Source organism: Pantherophis guttatus, chromosome 6 (assembly GCF_059756535.1).
Source record: "Pantherophis guttatus breed Tessera chromosome 6, ASM5975653v1, whole genome shotgun sequence".
NCBI classification, from domain to species: Eukaryota; Metazoa; Chordata; class Lepidosauria; order Squamata; family Colubridae; genus Pantherophis; species Pantherophis guttatus.
In genome coordinates, this window is record NC_142068.1 from 58,581,073 (window position 1) to 58,602,545 (window position 21,473).

The window sequence follows — 21,473 nt, forward strand, 5'->3', positions numbered from 1 at the left end:
GCATCTCCAGATAGTTAAAGCAACTTGCCTTTTTTCCCCTTCTTTCTCCAAATCTGACTCCCACCCTGCGCGATTCATGGCGCTGAGTTAGATTTGTATTCTTCTCTCTTCGTCGCTTTTTTTGGGGGGGGGGGGAAAGATGATAGTCTAAAAATTAACTATTACGATGCTAATTTATTTATAAAACTTAATTCAGCTTCTTTCTTCTTGACTGAAGAAGGTAGGGGGAAGATTTGAGCTGGGCGTGAAATCCTCTTTTCCTAGGGAGAGCTAAGATAAATGTTACTTTGCATATTTAAATGATAACAAAACAACTACTTTGTGGTGCCCAGGAGAATTTACACTGGTTTCCAAGGTATAGATAATAATTGTGTCCATGACCTTCTGGAAAGGGTGGGGGGGAGTACATAATTGGGGATGCAGCTTGGCTCAGGAATGCTGAATGGCCTTGGCTTGGGTCATGGAAGGAACAGACAGATGGAGGACATCTGTATTAAAAAAAAAAGTATGTTCCAGAGAAAGAAGACAACAAGATAGACAAAATATAATAGTGAAAGGACAGTGAAAGAAACATCACAGCTCAGAAAGAGAGGATTCAGTTTTGTTAGGTGAGAATAGAAAAGTCAGACCAACCTTTAAACCAGTTTATATACTAGGCAAATATCTGGCTTTTGATCCAACAGAGTGTGAAGGGAAATATATTTGTTTGATTTTGTCATTTTGAAATCAATAGAATAGATTCTTTCTTCTAATAGGAGCCCCTGTTGAACTTTTTTTGCATGTTGGGGAATGTTATTTTGGTCGAGGCAGATGTGACTTTTACTTGTGTTTTTAATACATGTTTTGAACTTATGGAATAGCCTTAGCGGAAGTGAGTGGTATAACAAATCCAAATAAATAAGAGTATATTAGTACGGTACTATATAATTTATATATACCTTATAATATGTACCTACCTATAAGTGTTACTTTTAGCCCAATTCAGGTTGTTGTTTTTTTAACCCAGGATGAGTTTATAAATAACCAGTATGTTTCATAGTGTTTTACTGTGGTTCTTCTTAGGTTGAAGAGTTATTTTGTAACTCTGTAGGCTATTTCAGGATTCCTTTTAATGGAAAAATAAACTAAATAAATAAACAAAAATCTACTGAGAAGTCCAGATGTGTTCTCTGGGTCTTACCTCCTGGAAAGTATGTATAAAATTACACCCCTAGTTCAGCTTTATGCTAGATTTTGTATGGCTCAAAAGTCATCATAGGTTAAGTATCCATGATGATCATACATATCAAGTTTTTAAAGACCAAAACAACCTTGGAGGATAACCATGAGCATTGGCAGCCAAACAGCTGCTTAACCCTTTTTTTATATTTAATTTCCTAACTACATATGAGTCACTTTTCTCGTTGCATAAGGAAATCATGAGTACAAATACTTTTTTTTCTAGGGATGGAAAAGTGAATGTGTGTGCATTTTTAATAGAACAACAGGCAGCTGGAAGGAGAGGGGTTAAGCAGTTATTGTTCCTTTGCTTATACTTGCAGGGACCTGTGGTTGCTTTTCATAAAAAAGTTGGAAGACTTTTGTTTACCTGGGTAAAACATCTGGTTTGGCTCTTACGAAAAATTTCCTAGAGATAAATATTTTCTTTGATGAGACTATGACTGAAAAAATAAGAGTTTTGCCCTTACTAGTCTTTTACCTGCTTAGGCCACAATCCAGTTAACATTAACCTATAAATCCCAGCAACAGAGGATTTTTTAAAGCTGGATCAAGCTTCAGTCCTATGGACAACTGTAAGCACAGGGTCACAGTAGATATGGTGGGCAGATTGGAGGGGAAGTGAAATCCTGTTCCCTTTCCTACATTTTCCATAGAAAATATAATTTTCCAGTCTTTTTAATGCTTCCATTATGCTTATGTAAATCTCATGAAGAAGAAAAATAATAATAAAATAATATAGCTTGGAATGGAAAACTGTAACAGGGAGAAAGTTCATATATGGTCCTTGCATTTCACACCAACCCATTCTCTCTGTTTTATAAGTAATTGGTAGGGTCCAAATTGGCTTGTTTGCACAATTCTTTCCTGCATAGTTTAAATCTGATTTCATATACTGTACATTCTTAGACTATCCAGTAATATATGCAATCTTCTTTTTATAGACTTAAAAAAATTACGGTAAGTCTCAAATTCTAGACTTTAATCATTTCAGTCTAGAATTGAACTGTGCACTCTGAATATGAGTTTATGTGTCTCCCTCTTAACTGGTGTAGGTTTAGTATTATTAATATATATTTGTTTATTACTAAATGTCTTTGACAATTTATGGCAAATTAAAGGAAAATGTAACCCTGATTTCAACAGCAGATTTAGGGTTTGTTCTATAGCTATTACAGATACGTGGATCATTTCTTAGCAATGCTTTGTTTTATCAAAATGTAATCCATTGAACATGATGCATTTTGTCACAAAATGGTTGGAAATGCAAGTTTAATTTTAAAAAATGCTGATTCTTTGTAAAAGATTCAGAGAAATGGCAGCAAGAAACAGTGTGATGCACTGGCCAAAAGAAACCTGGATTCTCATCCTGCTTAGCCACAAAACTGGATAGTCTTAGAGTTAATACTTTTCTTCATGCTCACTAATTCCTTAATACTCATTCGTCTTAACTCTAACCTTAACCCTATTCAATTTAATGATGATGTATAGAAATTTACAATTAATCTACTTCCCAGAGCTTTTTTTACAGAGACAATAATTCCTATTTGCTCAGGAATTGCATTTCGTGAGAAGCTGTCTTCTCTTTGTTCTGCTTATCCAGCACACCTTCCACGGCTGACCAATGGTGGATCCTGTCATCCACTACTGAGTTACTTGCTTCTGGAGGCCTCATTTTATTGTCCTTCATTGCAGATTCACCAGAATCTGCCTTTCTAGCCAGCATTTTCAGCTATGAGTTTCTCCACACCTTTAGAGAGCATCAGTCCAACCCAAGGCCCCATTGGAAGTTGACATTGCAAATAATATCACAAAATGTGGTCCTGCAGGTACTGTATGTTGGTCTCCACAAAATTAACACAATTTTTATTTGCCGAAAACTCGAACCCCTCATATTTCTTCTTTGGCTTTCTTCTGTCTCTTTTCAACATGTCACCAGGCATCAGGAAAAAAACATTCCCCAATCAAACCACTCATCAGGAATGAGTTTTACTTAAACACTGTCTTCTGTAGCTAACTTCCCACAGACCATTGGGATTTCTTATTAGCTAAATATTTGAGATACATGTATTTTTAAATTTTTAGAAAATATATATTTGAAGACATCAGCAAGGAGGCAGAAAAAAAGCTCCCTTCAATATTTCTGGGTCTTTTTTTTTTTTTTTTTTTTTGCATATTGGAGTGAGAAAAGCAGGGCTGCTGCATCTATGTAAATTAAGTTCTGGATTTGGACTTAAATGTTTATGCTATTAATGAATTAGAGAAAATGAAGATAATGTTTAAAAGTCAGTATTGTTTAGAAATTTCCCTTGAAGATCTGAGAAATAAAAAAAAAATAGAAAGCAGACAATAGGACTGTTGATAGAAATCCTCCCTCTTCTTATACAGTATATTATGTATAACTTTCAAAAGTTGATTTCTATTAACCATACAGTTTACAATATTTTTCAAATTCTTCAACATGTTGCTGATTTTCTTTTCCTCTTGTCCTTCCCAGCTATGGTGCAAATTAGTTGATGACGTTGAGCAGAGCAATATTTTTGAAATAAAAGTTTGACCCAGTTACCCAATTTCTAGATTTCCTGATTGGGTTTTTAAAAAAAATTTCCTGCACTATTTTGCTCCTTTGATTGGAAAGTATATGTTTTGGCTATCTACTAATTAGGAACATTTGGAGAATATAGGAGTGCATTTCCTTTGGCTGGTGCTTTGTCTGCGTGTCAGTAAGAAAAGGCTGGAAAAATATATCTCATCCTGATGCAGCAAAAATAACTGCAGAAATATTGGTTAGAGTTATTAACTATATAAAGCTCTCTATAGAAGACTTCGCTAAACAATAGATTGAGTCAGAGTTTAAAACAGAATGTAAGGCTGTAATGCAGTTGGAGATCATCTAGTCCATGGATGTCAAAGTCACTACATCGTGTTGCAGTCACGTATTGCCATGTTTTTTTCCTTCACGGAGCTGGGATGGGTGTGGCCTGTGCGTGACTCATCCTGCCCATGGGCCATCAATTTGACACCTCTGAATTCTAGTCCAACCACCTGCCCAATATAAGAATCCATTAATACAGTATTCGCAACAGATGTCTGTTCAGTCGTGGCTTCAATACTCCCAGCGAAGGAGAATCAATCTTCTGAAACAGTCTGCTCTATTGTTGAACACATTTTACCATTAATATCCAATTGGAATCTGTTGCCTTACAGTTTAGACCCATTGTTTCTTGACTTTTCATCTGTACAGTATTGAACAAGCCTATACTATCCTCTAAATGATAGCTACCAAGTAGCCTTAAAGGCTTCTCTTCTAGTACTAAATCTGCATAGCACCTCTGACTGTTTTATTTTTTCTTTCTTTCAAGACCCTTATGGTTTGAGTTGATATCATCCAGAAGTGCTCCTTTTCTCAATACTTTTTCTAAACTGGCATGCCCAGAGTTGCACACAATATTCTATTGAGCATGGCTGGCTGGGAGTTTTTATTAATTTATTTAATACCATAATAAATAAATTTATATGGCCCTCCACCTCTAGGGAAGTGACTCTGGGCAGTATTCAACAATTCAATAAAACACTAGATAAATAAGGCAATCATTAGTTCAAACCATTATATAATCATTATTAAAAAGAATTAAAATTATAAAAGCAAAGCTGAAACAAGAAAAGATACTATGCTAATAAACAGTAGGATAATAATAATAAGGAAACCACCTCACAAGATCACTCATAATCTGGAGTCCTCAGATCTACTAGTGTAACCTGGTCTTTAGGGACTTTTGTAAGATCAGGAGTAATGAGGTATACTTCCCTTTCATTATTTCTAAAAGAATACAAATATTTGGCTTTAAGATGACATCCCGCAAGCCCCTTCAAGACTTGTCGATGTGATTGATCTGATCTTGGGGATGTGAAGTGATGAATATAGTTTGCTATTTCTTTTTATTTGCCATTTCCTTTTTGTGTCCCTTTTGCTTAGCTGTATTTGATCAGAGTTCCCCTTTGGCGAGAAGACTGAAGCCAATTACTAGTTGAGGAGGTCAACCTTCTCCATGTCATCCTAACATCTCTTCCAAGCAAACTTTCTTACCATATTTTGTTCTCTTATACTTTTCTGGTTTTTCTCTGTCATATTATTGAAACAATCTCCAAATCTTTTGGTTGGTTTTATCTTCCCTCACAAGCTTAAAGACCTTTTTGTAAACCTTTTCAACTCTTAATACCTTTTTGCTGGTGTACATTCTTTCCTATCTTGTTTCCATTTTTATACCTATTTCTTTTAACTTTTTTTCCATCATGTCTGATTCTTGAAGATTTCCAGAAAAAATCCCTGCAGTTTTCCTGCCATTATATCCTTCCTGGGATTGAGAGACATTGGCCTGTCTAAACATAGCATAAACATTTTTATTCGTCTTAAAACGTAGAATGGTGGGATAAGTAGATGATACTCTCAGTATATTAACATACAATTTTTAGTCAAATTAATGTATTCTAGCTGAGTATACACAACATATCCTGTTTGTTCTTTTGACTAATTTTGTTTGAATGTACTAGGCACATATCTAGATTAGGGGGTAAATTATTTCTGGAACTACAAATACATATTTTTCAAGTCTTGGTATGTCTAACCAGACCTCTGACTAGTCTTCAGCAATCAGCTGATAAACATGTTTGAACTATAAATCGAAGGAAACAATGAAAATATTAGCATCATTATAATTTAATGTTGTTACAACTGTAATGTCAGTAATGATACCATTGATATATAAAAAAGGAAACTGAACTTCGGCAAGCCATCAGTGAAATAATGTTCAGAATGACTAGGTATTACTCTTGTATTATAATGCATTTTACAAGCTAAATAGTTTTATAGTATCATAAAGTTGAAAAGGATGTAGGCCAACTCCTTACCCAAGACAGGAATCCTGAAACAAATGTCCAACCTTTGCTTGAAAGCCTTCACTGATGGAGCGCCCATTAGTCCACTGCTGTTCCACTGCTTAAGAGCTCTCATGGTCAGGAGACCTTGGGTACAAATTGCAATTTTCTTATTCCACTCAGTTGAACTAAGAACAGCTAAGAGTTGTTAGCCAATTAAAGTTCATTACATCTTCGGCAAAGTGGCAAAGAAAGATACAACAGCCAGATAAACTGGTGGCAAAGTGCATGTTGGTTAAAAGAGGCAAAAGTTGCATAACACAGCTCTATTTTTTATTGCATACAAGGCAGAACATTAAGTGTAATATATTGATTTGTACATAAAAATAGACTTGTTAGTCATTTTGCTAACATTTTGAAAAGCCATTTCAAATTATCCTTGATTATGATGAACCACCACTTTTGTTCCTAAAAGATAAAGTAACTCCATAAGGATTATGATATATTTTCCAATCATTTTATAAACATTGATGAGATAAAATATGAAATTAAAATATTATAATTTTTAGAAATTAAAATATTATAATTTTTATTCTGCCTTGTATGATATAGTACTTGGTGCTAAATGCTTTTTACACTAATAGATTTGGGCAATAATAACCTACTTGTTTTTTAAAATAAAATTAATAACATTTTGAATTGAACTTGCAGTTGTTCCTAAGAAGATAAAATCAGATAAACACGGTCAACATCCTGGAACAATTTCTTAAGATGTTTCCTATGGTTAACTTAATAACATAGCTGCACAAAATAGACCTTTGGACTGGAGCCAGATGAAGACTGATTTTTCTTTGCTCCCCTCCCACCCTTGAGAGTGGTTATTAAGACAAATCCTCAGTGATGAGCCACAAAGAGAATTACACTACTGTTCCTCCTTTTCCCCCTCTTGTTTTGGTGCATTTTTAACTCTGCACTTAATTAATGATGAGCTAGTTCCTAATGATGCTAAAATATTTTAGAGGGCAAATTGCAGCACATAAATTATATATGGGAATGTCATTAGAGAGCAAGACTAGATTCTCTTCCACAAAATGCAGATTGAAGACAGTTCTAGCCACTTAACAGATAGGAGCTTGAACAGGCATTTGGCTTATTGAAAAATCAATTTGCCTTGAGTAACAAAATACAAATAAGCTCTTAAGCACATCTGTGACAACATACATTAATTGTTATTAGAATAATGGAACAATAATTACTGAAGTACATAAAAAGTTGCTAAAAGCTGAGAGCCCTTTGCTTTTTATCCATTCACAAAGTCTTCGAGGCAGGTGGGTCAGTATTCTTTGATCAAACGGAGAATTTTAAAAAGTTCAATTTAATAACACATGTAACTAATGTTACACAGACTGATTTTTTTCCCCAAAGGTCATAATGGCAGTTTAGAGGGAAAAAATAAGAGCTAGAAATAAGCTGCAAATGTGCTTGTCATTAAGGTGTGGCCAATTTTTGGGAAAATGATGGTTTGAACCAGGATTTCCCAAACTTTGTAGTATTGTGATGATACTACAGATGATAGTAATGTAATGTGTAATGTCTCCTCCAGTGACTGAAAATAATGAGGTTTTTTTGGGGGGGAGGGGAAGGGGGGATTAGGATTGTGCAAGAAGTAAATATACAATTTATATGTTATAAATTACATTTTCAACTTATATTGAAGTATTGTAAGTTTTCGGATTTTGCATGCTGTAACTTTCCACTGATATTTGTGCAGGCAAAGTTAAGACTGGTTTGACAGGGGTTGTAATTCTGTTTGTGCAGTACTGAACTTATTTTTTTTAATAATTACATTGCCTTCTAAATTTCAGGTGGTTTCAATCTACAGTTTGAAAACTTCTGTTTAACGCTGTAAAATATTTAAATTTAGTTTGCTAGGAACTACAATTAACAAAGTTTAATTTATATTTAATTTATAAGAATTTCATTTGCCATTACATTCGTAGCATTTTGCGAGTCAGTTTGTATAGTGATTAAGACATCAGACTAGAAACCAAAACATTGTGGGTTCTTGTCCCTCCTCAGACAGCCGGGAGAACTTGGATTAGTGACTTTCTTTCAACTCTAGGAAGGAGGCAATGGCAAACCACTTCTGAAAAACTTTGCCAAGTAAACTGCAGGGACTTGTCCAGGCAGTCTCCAAGAATCAGACATGATTGAATGGAACGAAAAAAATTAATATTTGAGGTATTTAGAACAGCAGACTTTTTATTCATTGAAAATTCCCACAGACAACTGGTTCTTTGTATTCACAACAAGAATGTCTAATGTGCTGACCATTAAGGCTTATCAAATGCCCACTTACTGAATTGAATGGTTGCATCCTGTTTTCTAAGAGATAAATGTCAAAAATTTAAATAAAGCCCGAAAAAATGTAAATAAATGCCAAAACAATAAAGCACTATTTTGTTATAATATTTAAGGGATTTGTTGCTTTATTACCATGTTTTATATTATCCAGACACTTACAATGATCAAATCAGTTTGTACTGATCATGTATTCATTTGAATTGATAGGTACAAATAAATATTTCTGTTAAAAGTGGTCTAAATAAAGAGCTAATTTTTACTCATTTCAGATGACTGGCTCAAATGAAACACTAAATCTGTAGTTTACATGGGAAAACCATCTGTAGGTGGTTTTCCCACCTTTCTTTCCCTGTTTCTGAACCTGTGTTTTGAACTTGTGAACAAAGCAACTTATTACATTGTGATAGATATATCACAGGGACTCTCAAATTTGTGGTAGAGTTAACTGCTACTTGCTTTGGAGTTGCACAGGCAGAGTGAGAGCACTGTTCAAACTTGTTCCTAGTTTGCTGTGCAGGTTTGCTGTATAGCAAACCTATACAAATTCTATAACCTACAGAAGCCAAACTTAGTGTGTGTTTTGACAATGTTCTCCAGTCAGGTCTGACTCTCAGCCTGGTTGTTCGTGACATTTTGGAAGAGTTAAAAGCCACAGTTTGAGAGCTTATGGGGGTTCCCCCATAACAAGACATTTTGATTCATTGATTTTTAGTGGTTTAACAATATATTTTAGTGGTTAAAAAAGTGGTTTAAGCGATTGTATGCAGGCTGCAGCTTGCCTTTATTGTTAGCCTTTACAGTTCAATAATCAATAATTTCATATGAAAGCTTTATTTTAGGGAAAAAAGCATCACTTGTATTTAAAGATACACAGTACCTAATTGCTATCAGTGTAGGCCTCTAAATTTAGGGTCCTTCAAATACTCAAATGAAAAACATTTAATAACAGTTTAGTTAATTGTTTCTTCAAAACTTTGAAATACATTGAGCCACTACATTGACCAACCTGTAAAGACTTTTTTTTTCACTGTGCCCATCCCAATTGACTATTAGGTTGACCCCGCTTGTCCTGGTTTCTCTTAATTGTTGAGTTGTGATAGCCTTTCTGATGTCACTGAAGTACAGCTCCCAGAAGCCCAGAATCCACACATCATTTCTAGATTATTTAGTCTTTTGGCTCTAGAACAGGGGTGTCAAACTCACATCACGGCAGCATCACGTGACGTATCAGGACTTTTCACCCTTCGCTAAACCAGGCATGGGTGTGGCCAGTGCGTGATGCATCTGGCTCTTGGGCCAGGAATTTGACAGCCATGCTCTAGACTATCTAACTTATTTTTCTTGCTGTCTCATTAGAAAGCTTTCGTCTTAGTTGATTCTGAATATCAGTAAATGCTTTTATAATACTTCTACTGGTGTAACTTTCTGGCAGCTTTATCATTAGCACTTTGAGGGAAGCTGGAAAACATGTGGTTACATTCCACTGAGAATGGCTTCTAGGACTACTGTACAGTATTGCCTACATCTATCTCTAGACTCCCTTTCTTTAGTGAGAAATAGCTTATTTCTTGTTGATAATGTGATATTTCACAACATTATCACCTAGAAATAAGTGACAATATTTCTCACTAAAGTAGTTTGTGTCTGTATAATCATGAAGATAGTTGGCTGTTTCATACATCATGGACTGTGGTTACAATTTAGCAAGGAGATGGTTTCCTGTTTAAAACCAAGCTATTCCTGTATGAGAATTTATGGAACCAACATTATGACCTCATTGTCTATTTTGTAAAAATTAAATATTTAAAAGAACCAGTCTAGTCAGAAACGAGACTAGAAACTCTGAATTTCTGATTCTGATTCTGATACTATCTTATCCATTAAAATTTCTTAAGTAGAATTGTAGAATAGGAAGAAAAGTATGAGTATTTTCATATGACGTGAAACAAGTCATAAGAGAAGATCAGGTGAGCAAGAAGTACTAAAGTGAAAATGATCAGAATGATAAGAAACATTTTAAAAAGAACACTTTTAGGACATGGCAGTCGGAGATCATGTATTTTATTTTTTAAAAAGTGAGAAGAATTCTTAATTTGCTTTAATAATGGTGGCTCAGGAATACTTCCTATAAATATAATTTATTTCCTCAGAAGTTACCTTTCCAATAGAATCAAATTAATTCATAAATTCTGTTTGTCACATTCAACTGAGCTACAGTATAAATCTTACCTTTAAAGTTATTGGCATAATTAATTTAGATTGTTTTGTATAAGTTAATATGCCACTTCATTCTTTGTAAGAAACATATCAGTAATCTTATTCTGAATATGCATAATTTGTATCATGAGTAATTATGTTCCTATCATCTTTACCTGTATCTTTATAGCCTTGCTGAATCATCATTGTTTGCATTTAAATAATTGTAGTACTTTTTTGAATTTTTAAAATCACTGTTTGGTGCCCTTTCTTGCAAAATGTAATGCAGAACAATATATTTTAAAAAGAAGCAGCAGAAAAGAAAAGAAGCAGCAATCTAATCCTGGCAGCATCTCAATTTGGTAATACCAAATAGAATATATGGTTTGTCTCATTCAGCTTCAGAACTTTTAAACTTTTCATTGTGGATGGAAAAGAAAATTGCCATATCTTTATAATCAAATGATTCATATACTATAGTAATTATAAAGTTTCCTCTTTAGTTGTAAGAACTAGAATCCAGAAAAACATACAATTTTGTGAGGTACATAGGTACAGTATATATATTTAAGAACTAGACATCTAAAGTGAGGGAGTAATGAGTAACTTAATTTTCCTTACATTAATTATAGCAATTTGTGTTCTGGCAACAAAGAATAGGTGATATTTCTAAATGTCATAAATAATTGTGGTCTAGAACAGAGATTTCACTCTAACTGACAATCTAGACCAGGGGTGTCAAACTCACGTCATGGCAGCTTCACATGATGTATCAGGACTTTTTCCCCCTTTACTAAACTGGGTGTGGGCATGGCCAGCGTGTGACACATCCAGCCTGTGGGCCAGGAGTTTGACAGCTCTGATCTATACCAAATAGCAAGTAATTCAGCCCATTAGATTTCAAAAGAAGGAACTTTTTTAAAATAAGGGAATTGGTAAAAAGGAAGTTACTTGAGAAATTAAGAGAGTAAAATCTCTCTGGAATACTTGAGAGTTATTCAAAACCACAAAAAGGGAAGTTTAGTTATAATGTATACCACAAATCAGGAAAGTACAGAAAACAAACAGAAAACAAAAATGCTATTTAAATAAGGAGAACAAAAGAGAAACACATACATTAGGTAGCCCCAAAGATAAAATAGCAACAGTAAAAACTGAACAACTTTTCAAGCAATTTTAACACTGCTACAACTAATCTCCAAAAGGTTGCTGAGTCATTTGCTCTTGCTACCATGATCAGTTGCTGCCAAGTTTCTTTGTCAGCTTTTCTCTTTTCTGCTGTTAGTAGGGCCATTTTCCCCCTGATAGCGATACATGCAAGTAATCCTATGCAAGGGATTTTTCCTGTTTACATAAGAGTTTTTCTCGGTATATGTATCAGTTGAACTCTCTCTAGCACCCTTGTTTTGTGATAAAATAGTGTTTAGATTGATGCAATTAAATGATTGCTCATTTTTGTTATTGGAAACTATTAAATGCTGACATATTTAGACTAAATTGTCATAGTTCATGATACTACTTTTCCATTGATTTGTGATAATGGTGGAGGGAATCTGTAACAATTATTTGGAATTCAAGATACTGGCAATTAACATTTGTTGACCATCTTGTATAAGAGGCTCAAAATATATCTGTATCTAATATAAACCTAAATAAAGAAATGGTAAATAGGAAATCTGTCTCAAATTCAAAACTAGGGTCATATGATTGCTATCTGCACAGTTCACAGTAATAAATATTTAAGTTATTACAAAGCTGAATCCTCTAATTGTACATAACTGATTATACTTGATTTGTACTTGTTTTTCAATGTTTCATACACACACACACACACACACACACATGCCTGCTAGTTTAAATATATGTGTCTCCTATATAACATTGGACTTAAAGCTTTACTATCCAAAGATAAGTAGACAATTTGCTTCTAAAACATCAATAATGAATTTTGATTTACTAATAATCTATTTTTTTTTCTATCACCAATAATCTGTATTTTTTTCTCTGATGTTTTTCAGCTTGCAAACCTATGTGTGGTGAAATTAAGAAATTGATTTTAGGTAGAATTAATCTGAATGAATGAGAGGGGAGGATTGGTTCCTTATCTTTTGTATCAAATCAGAATCACACTGCTCTCTTCAATTATAGAGGAATCTTGATCAGTCAAACAGTTCTGACAAAAATAATGGGTAGGAAAAAATAAATTATATTATTTTATAAGAAATTGAATTTTCTGTCATAAATAGAAAGGCTGAAAAAATAACCGTGAAACTATCTTCAGTTTGCTCCTGACCCTCTGTTTCTGAATCCTCCTCATATACTTGACAGCCATTCTGACAACAGTTCAGAATATCAGGTATCTTCCTGAGAGAGTCTTCAATTATGGGTTTACATTTTTGAGATTGCTCTGAAGATCTATAAAGACGGATGTTATGCCTATCAAACTGATGTCCATGAAGTGAGGAAGAGGTAGAGAAGGTACTTGAAGCATGATTCTAATGGTTCTAATGGAATGCTGCCACCTGAAGTAGATGACTTGGAGGTTCCTCAGTATTACACTTAAAGCAGGAGTGTTCAACCTTGGCAACTTTTAGACTTGTGGACTTCAACTCCAAAATTCCCTAGCCAGCATGAGGAAGTCTACAAGTCTTAAAGTTACCAATGTTGGACACCTTTGCAGTAGAGAGTTTGTGGCAGTTAAACACAGGGCAGGTGCTTGCGTAGATTTTGATAAGACTGTTATTTGCTATCTCTTAAGCAGCGGCAGACATTGTGCTATAGGTAGTCCTTGACATATGAGCACAATTGAACCCAAAATTTCGGTTGCTAAGCAAGACATTTTTTAAGTTAGTTTTGCCCACTTTACGAGTTTTCTTGCCACAGTTGTTAAATGAATCACTATAGTTAAGTTAGTAGGTGAATCTGGTTTCCCCGTTGACTTTGCTTGTCAGAAGGTTGCGAAAGGTGATCATATGATCCTGGGACACTGTAACCATCATAACTATGACTCAGTTACCAAGCATCTGAATTTTGATCACATGACATGACAGTCACTAAACAGACTGTTTTAAGTCAAGGACTCCCTGTATTGTGTTGGTTACTGTTTGGATAATTTCCTAAATGGGTATTAGGTTCTCATGCAAATATCCTTTATGTGAAATGAGAGACATTGTTCTACTGGATCTGGCTCAGAGTCTGGCAGCTGTGCTTAATTTGATTGGGATTTACTGGTAGGAGAACTCACTGCTTGTGAATATTTTAAATAATTTTTGTACGTTCCAATGAAGGAAAAATAGCAAAAGAATGAATGAAGCTTTCATTATCAGAGCATTCTGCTCTTCCTCTACATGCTGCAAGAAATGCTGGCCTTGTAGAAGTTGATAAGTTTTCTTTATCCTTAGCTGCTTTTGGATGTTGACATTTTTTGTTAATTATCTTGTACAGCAGTTGTGACTGAACTTTTATGCCTAGATACTGGTCCTTCGGAATATTATGAAAATAAAATGAAAAGGATCTGATTACCAACATTACTTGGATGCTTATACAGAACATCACCAACATTAATACCATCAAAGAGATTTTAGGTTTTTTCAAAGGCTAGGAGGGTTTTTACATGTGCCGGGTATGAAGGCATTCAGTCACTACTCATTAGATTGATAGATTGGATTTGGCAGCACAGTAAAAGAACAAAGAAATCAGTGTAGCTTTCTAAAGAAGCATCTTTTTCCCTGTTCAAGTTATTTTGCACAGGATAAACATTTAATTTATTGAAGCCATTGGATTGCTTTAAGAGATCTAACATGGGTGAGACCATTTGATTCTATCTGTAGTTTTTTCTGCTGTTTCTTTTTTCAGTTTTAATACTTTTGGGTTTTTTCACAGAAAAAAACTTCCTGCCCTTGTCATGCTAGAAAGAAAACTTTGAAACTGCCTTGTTAACAGTCTATCAGACTTTTCAAATATGTGGAAAATCTTTGGAAATCACTATAGATTTGGCAGCAGAATTGCCTGTTTCTGAGTGTCTCCAGGTTTCCTATAGTCTCAACATGCAGAGTCTACTGAGAAGTTAAGAAAATACAATAAACAATTTGAGCGGCAGAAGAAACAGTTACAGCCCCTTGTATCTGCACCAATAAGACATATTGTTTCTTTCCCAATTTTGCTCAAGGGACAGAAATGTAATCACAAATGTCTTGTTAAGGAAGCCAATTTGTGGATTCATATAGGATTGCTAAACATTTCAAATGCAAAACAGATCAGATTGGCTCTTTTTAATCTTACTGAAAGTATTTCAAGTTCAAAAGGCTTCCAGTAAAACGGAAATAGTGTCAGGGTGCTTCCAATAAAGGTAATTTCAAATTAAAAGTATCTATTTCACACAGAAAATATTTGAATTTAAATAGTTTGCATACTCCTGCAAACTATATTCAATGTTCAGGAGGAATATAATATATTTTAATGTTATACTAATGTCAGGTCCCAGAAGTTTCCCCGAGCCACTGTGATGCCAAAGAGAGTGAGACTCAAGACGAAGCTTGCAAAAAGATAACAGCTTTTATTTATGGCCATAGCAAAAGCTGGGTGACAAAACACTATCTAAAACATACAAGCAAAATGTATCTAAGGAATAGCCACACCCCTGTGAGAGTGGCTCAAGAATATTATATACATTTTACGCAGATAGAAACAAAGTTTACCCAATCAGAGACAAAGGTTCGTTACCAACATGATCTTTAAAGTGTTATTTTTTCAGGCCCCTGTCTCTGTCTACCTTATCTATGGAGTATTCCTATAGCCTTGTGTAGGGGCAGTCCGTTTCCCCCCCCCCCCACCCGCCCCTTTGGCCAAGTTGTTTATTGGGCAGAATGCTTTCAGGATTAAGAATTTATTAGCAGGAAAACTCCCTACTCTGGTTCCTTTATCTATGGAGCCTGATATTCCTGGGTAACAATTTATTCTATATTTTCAAGGATGTGCCTAGCTTGAAGCCAAGAATAGAAGCGAGACACAGCAGTGAGATAACAAACTTTGCACTAATGCCAACCACTATTAAGGTTACAATTTACTAAGCAAGAATTAGTTCCTAACAACTAATTTATGACAGTATACAATAATATAAGCCAGTGTTTCTCAACTTTGGTAGCTTGAAGATGGGTAGACTTCAACAGCTGGCTGGGGGATTCTGGGAGTTGAAGTCCACCCATCTTCAAGCTTCCAAGGTTGAGAAACACTGATATAAGCAGAAGCCAATAACAAAGCTTAATCCCTAATAAATTATTTCTAGCAGTATATCATATCAGAAGCAAATGGCAAATATTGGTTTAATCAGTAACAATTATATAGTAGCATAAGTAATTCATAATAAAAGCAAATAGCCAATATTAATTCATATACTCCTTCACTAGTAAGGAGCTGCTGTAAACTGAGATGCCTTTGCTGCATATTACACTAAGTAGCAAAGTCCTGAAAAATGCCCTATCATTAATATTGGGTAGAAGGTGAAGGTGAGGATGATGCATGGAGAAGCACTTAATTCATACATAGTGTTTATACAGGTAGTCCTTGACTTACATATACAGTTGAGACCATAATTTATGTTGTTAAACAAGGTGGTTGTTAAATGAGTTGTGCCAATTTTGCAACCTTTTTGTGACATGATTATTAGGTTAGGTTTAGGTTTAGGTTTATTTGATTTGTATACCGCCCTACTCCCGAAGGACTCAGGGCGGTGAACAGCCAACAATAAAATACATAAATACAAAAATTTAAAAACCAGATAAAATCAAATTAAATCATTTTGGCCCAGACAGATTAAAACACCCCAATAATTTAAAAACAGATTAAAATTTACATATTTAAAAAGGGAAGAAAATTAGGCCAAGCCCGCCTGATGGAATAAAAAGGTCTTCACAGCGCGGCGGAAGGAGCGCAGATCCGGGATCCTCATTCCAGATGGTAGGTGGCCCCACAGAGAAGGCTCTCCCCGTAGGGGCCGCCAGTCGACACTGTTTGGCTGACGGCACCCGGAGGAGTCCCTCTCTATGAGAGCGTACTGGCCGGTGGGAGGCTATTGGTGGTAATAGGCGGTCCCGTAAATAACCAGGTCCTAAGCCATGGAGCGCTTTAAAGGTGGTAACCAAAACCTTGAAGCGCACCTGGAAGACCACCGGGAGCCAGTGCAGCTCGTGCAGGAGAGGTGTTACATGGGAGCGCCATGTCACTCCCATTACCACCCGCGCGGCCGCACTCTGCGCCAGTTGGAGCCTCCGGGTGCTCCTCAAGGGGAGCCCCATGTAGAGAGCATTACAATAGTCCAGGCGGGAGGTGACGAGGGCATGAGTGACTGTGCGTAACGAGTCCCGATCCAGAAAGGGACGCAACTGGCGAATCAGGCGAACCTGATAAAAAATCCTCCCAGTCACGGCCGTCAAGTGCTCTTCTAAAGACAGCCGTGAGTCCAGGAGGACGCCCAAGTTGCGAGCCCTCTCCGTGGGGGCCAATGATTCGCCCCCAATAGTCAGTGATGGCGTCAACTGACTATATCGGGTTGTCGGAAACCACAGCCACTCGGTCTTGGATGGGTTGAGCCTGAGCCTGTTCCTCCCCATCCAGATCCGTATGGCCTCCAGGCACCGGGACATCACTTCAAGGGCATCGTTGGGGTGATCCGGGGTGGAGATGTACAGCTGGGTATTAAATGAATCACTGATGTTGTTAAGTGAATGATGAAGTTGTTAAACTAATCCAACTTCCCCATTGACTTTGCTTGCCATTAGCTGACTGAAAAGGTCGTAAATGATGATCACATGACCCCAGAATACCACAACTGTCATAAATATGTGCTCATTGCCAAGTGTTTAAATTTTAATCGTGATTTGGGATGCTGTGACGGTCATAAGTGTGAGGACAATTTGTAAGTCACTTTTTTCAGCACCATTATAGCTTCAAATCCTTGCTAAATGAATGGTGGTAAGTCAAAGGCTACCTGTATAGCCAAACTTTAAAGTACATTTTAAAAATGAGTGGTATTTATGATCTATCAAGAGTTAATTTACAAAGCAAAAGACTTTTCCTTAAATGAAACCTCTCTTTATCATAATCTCATATATTTGGTAGTTTGTTTGGGCAAGTATGCTTGAACAGAAGACTATCCTGTCTGCTATATAGTACTTTTTCTCATGAATGTCACAACAATTTTTTTTATATAATCTTCATACTTCTTCTAATCAGCTTCATAGAAATTAAAATTTTTCCTCCTTTTATTATGGGCAATTAATAATTTTTTGTGCCTTTCTTTAGGTCATGATGATACTTTATGACAAGTGTTTTTCTGTCTTTCTTTCTCTCTAGGCCAGGAAGATCCCAACAGTCTGCGGTATAAATACAATTTTATTGCAGATGTGGTGGAGAAGATAGCACCCGCTGTGGTTCATATAGAATTGTTTCGCAGGTAAACAAGATATTCAAACTACATTGCTGGTCCTGCTGATTATATGGATTTTAAAGATAATATTATTTTGAATTAACATTTTATGATGCTCTTAAATACTGTTCATCTTTTGTAAAAATGTACTGATCTGGGTCTATGGAGATTCTCAGTCATCCAGGTCATGGTTGTCCCAAAGGTGCTTTTGAATGAAGAACTGAAGAATCTTCTTGGATAAGAAGCAAAATGTCTTCAAGGAAAAACCAAGTCCAGTTGCCTTTTGAAAAAGCACCTTTAGAACATAGTGATCTGTGTGTTTTGAAGATGCTGAATATATAAATAATGACAGAAACTGACAGAATAATATAAAATAGCAAAGATTCATACGGATGTTGTCATCTTCAGAAATTAATTTACTTTTTGATATTGGTGTTGTCTTTTAGATTGCCTTTTACAAAAAGGGAAGTTCCTGCTGCCAGTGGCTCAGGATTCATTGTTTCTGAAGATGGATTGATTGTTACAAATGCTCATGTGGTTACCAATAAGAACAGAGTGAAAGTGGAACTGAAGAATGGTGTGACATATGACGCTAAAATTAAAGATATCGATGAGAAAGCAGATATTGCACTAATAAAAATAGATACTCAGGTGAGTTTATGTTAAGCAAAATATTTCTTGATGAATGTATCTTTTCTTTTATGTACTCCGAGAGTGTATGCACCAAAACAAATTCCTTGTGTGTCCAATCACACTTGGCCAATAAAGAATTCTATTCTATTCTATTCTATTCTATTCTATTCTATTCTATTCTATTCTATTCTATTCTATTCTATTCTATTCTATTCTATTCTATTCCTATTCCTATTCCTATTCCTATTCCTATTCCTATTCCTATTCCTATTCCTATTCTGGTGCATCTATTATCTAAAGAATAGCCACATATTCTTGTTAAAAGTTATACTAAAAAAGCAGTTCTTTTCCTTTGTATCTGTAGTCATATCCCCTTACTGAAAACCAGGAAATATACAAATAAATTCAAGAACCAATATTTAGGCCCTTCTTATCTGTTTTTCCCCATCTAGAACAGGAATGGTTTAAGATAGAGGCCCCCAACCTTTTGGGCACCAGGGAACGGTTCAACGGAGAGAGATTTTTTCACGGACTGGAAGGGGCATGGTTTCATGTGCTCCCTGCATCCCACACATGGGGTTTTGCTTGTTAGCACAGCCTGGTGCCGGTCCATGGATCAGGGTTTGGGGACCCCTGGTTTAAGGAGTTAGAAAAACATGTAATTGCTATTCTGGCTTTAAATCAGTCTTCCCATTTATTTTATTTTAATAAAATAAAACTATTTTATTAAAAGTCTCCTGCTCCCAGATATGTTATATTTTACAAACAAAACAAATAAGTATTACACATCTGATGAACTAAGAAATTACTACTGTACAGATTTACAATGGGAAATACTTGAACAGTAGACCATGGACAAGAGGGAAACACAGACAGTAGTCCTGGTTATGCATTCCTTATTTTGGATTTGAGTATATTCTTTCAGAATGCATTTCAGTCGATATGTCAAAAGGACTTTTGCTAAACCAGGAGATTATTTCTCTGAGATCAAGGCAAGCAGAACACTGCATTGTGGCTTTTTAATATAGGGCCATCTAAAATATAAAAGATACATTCTATCCCTACAGTGACTGTCCCTTTTGTTCTTGATGCAAAAGTCCAGTAGGAGAACAGACTGTTCCTATGCAAATACGTCCTAATTCTACAATTTGACCTTGAGAAGCAGAATGCATAATTAAATATATATAACCCGCTTGCTTTGAAGATCATATTCTGGCACAGGTTTAAAATTGCCTGAAGTGTAACATTTGATTTTCTTTTAAACCATTCTGGTTTTCATGTGGCTTGTCATTAAATTCATGAGCTGGAATTATCATTAAATTCATGCAATTTCAAAGCTTTTTAATGCATTGCTGGTATGCATGTGTTTGGCATATTGAAAAGATGCTTTTATTTCCGCATTGCTACATTGTTCTGGAAATGGAATATACAGGTACACAAATATTTATTCCAGAATATCTTGAAGGAATATTCAGCAAGTATAAACAGCTCGATCATTATTATATAAGCTGAATGACATTATAGATACATGGCATAAACTTATTGGACATATATGCAGAATTTTCATAGGGATATACATAGATTGAAATAAAAATTCAAAGAATTTGATAATAGCTTGATGTTATTCATTATTGTAATGCCATTCAAAAAGAAACAAACTTATCACCACTGTCCCAAAATAAGCAGAATAATTGCCATAGGTTTAACATCTATTTTACTGCTTTGGAGACAGGTTTCATAGATTTTCCTAGCTCATTTCAATTTTGCTTCAGTTGTTTAGAGTATAAAGAAGTAGCCTAGGCACTGCTCTAAACAGGTATACTTGGATACAGTGATTTGTATTTGATTTGCATTTTCCTGAGGGCATAGGGCAGGATGTCATGAAAAAGAATCTATTGGAGTGAGTGAACTGCAATTCATGAGAATCAATTAGAGTCTAAGAATAGACCATAACACAGAAATGTTAATTGTCTTCTTGGTCACTATTCTATTAATCTATTATCTGCTGTATTTCTTGAACAAATAATGTTCCCAGGATTAACATAGTGGCATCAAAACATCCTGAACTACTGACTTCAGCCTGGAAATCTAGGTCCTCTTGAATCAGCATTCTTGGAATCCTCCACACAAAATGAGAAATAATCTATGGATTCAAGCAAAACAGGGATTAGTAAAGGACTGAATAGTACACCAACATAATTCCTAATACATTCTTGCTATACATCACAAAATACAATTGCTCAACACTGGAACTTGAAAGGGAAGGAGAGGAAAGGTTAGGGCAGGAATGGACACACAATCGGACCCAGTACATTTGGAATTTTGAGAGCATGCTGTGGGCATTATCACAAATCAACCATTTACCAAAAGGCAAATACAGTGTATTTTCTACCAACCAAACTTCCCTTTTATAGAAAAGTGGCTGTTATTATAGCATTGGCAGCAACTACTCACATTCATTGTCTTATCTGGGGCCTTGAGGCATTCTTGTGAATCAAAGTGGCAAGCTGGGAATTCACCCTACTCCCCTCTGGCCACATATTTGTTATACCACGTGACCACTTTAGCAAAACCTTGCTCTTCACCAACATCGTTCAGATGATAGGAACTTCCTGCAGATATTTGCACATTTGGCATGAAGGTTTGCAGGGGGAAAAAAGTCTCACATGCACAACTGTACATATCAGGGTACAGGCAGAAAGCCGATGAAGCTTGATAGAAAGCTCACATGGACAGTGAACATTCTGCTTTCAGTAATGCCTGA

At 35.6% G+C, this 21,473-nt stretch overlaps 2 protein-coding genes across 2 annotated transcripts in view; one reads left to right on the forward strand and one right to left on the reverse strand.

The window, feature by feature from the left end:
* HTRA1 (HtrA serine peptidase 1) overlaps window positions 1-21,473 on the forward strand; it is a 39,890-nt gene that overhangs the window by 959 nt on the left and 17,458 nt on the right. Inside the window, exons 2-3 of the mRNA XM_034436384.3 lie at window positions 18,004-18,103; window positions 18,523-18,727. Coding sequence (XP_034292275.1) covers window positions 18,004-18,103; window positions 18,523-18,727 — 305 coding nt within the window. The remainder of the gene's footprint in view (window positions 1-18,003; window positions 18,104-18,522; window positions 18,728-21,473) is intronic.
* Window positions 15,189-21,473, reverse strand: part of LOC117676695 (scavenger receptor cysteine-rich domain-containing protein DMBT1-like) — a 41,271-nt gene continuing 34,986 nt past the window's right edge. Inside the window, exon 9 of the mRNA XM_087872979.1 lies at window positions 15,189-20,852. The gene's annotated coding sequence lies outside the window, so the exon portion shown is untranslated. The remainder of the gene's footprint in view (window positions 20,853-21,473) is intronic.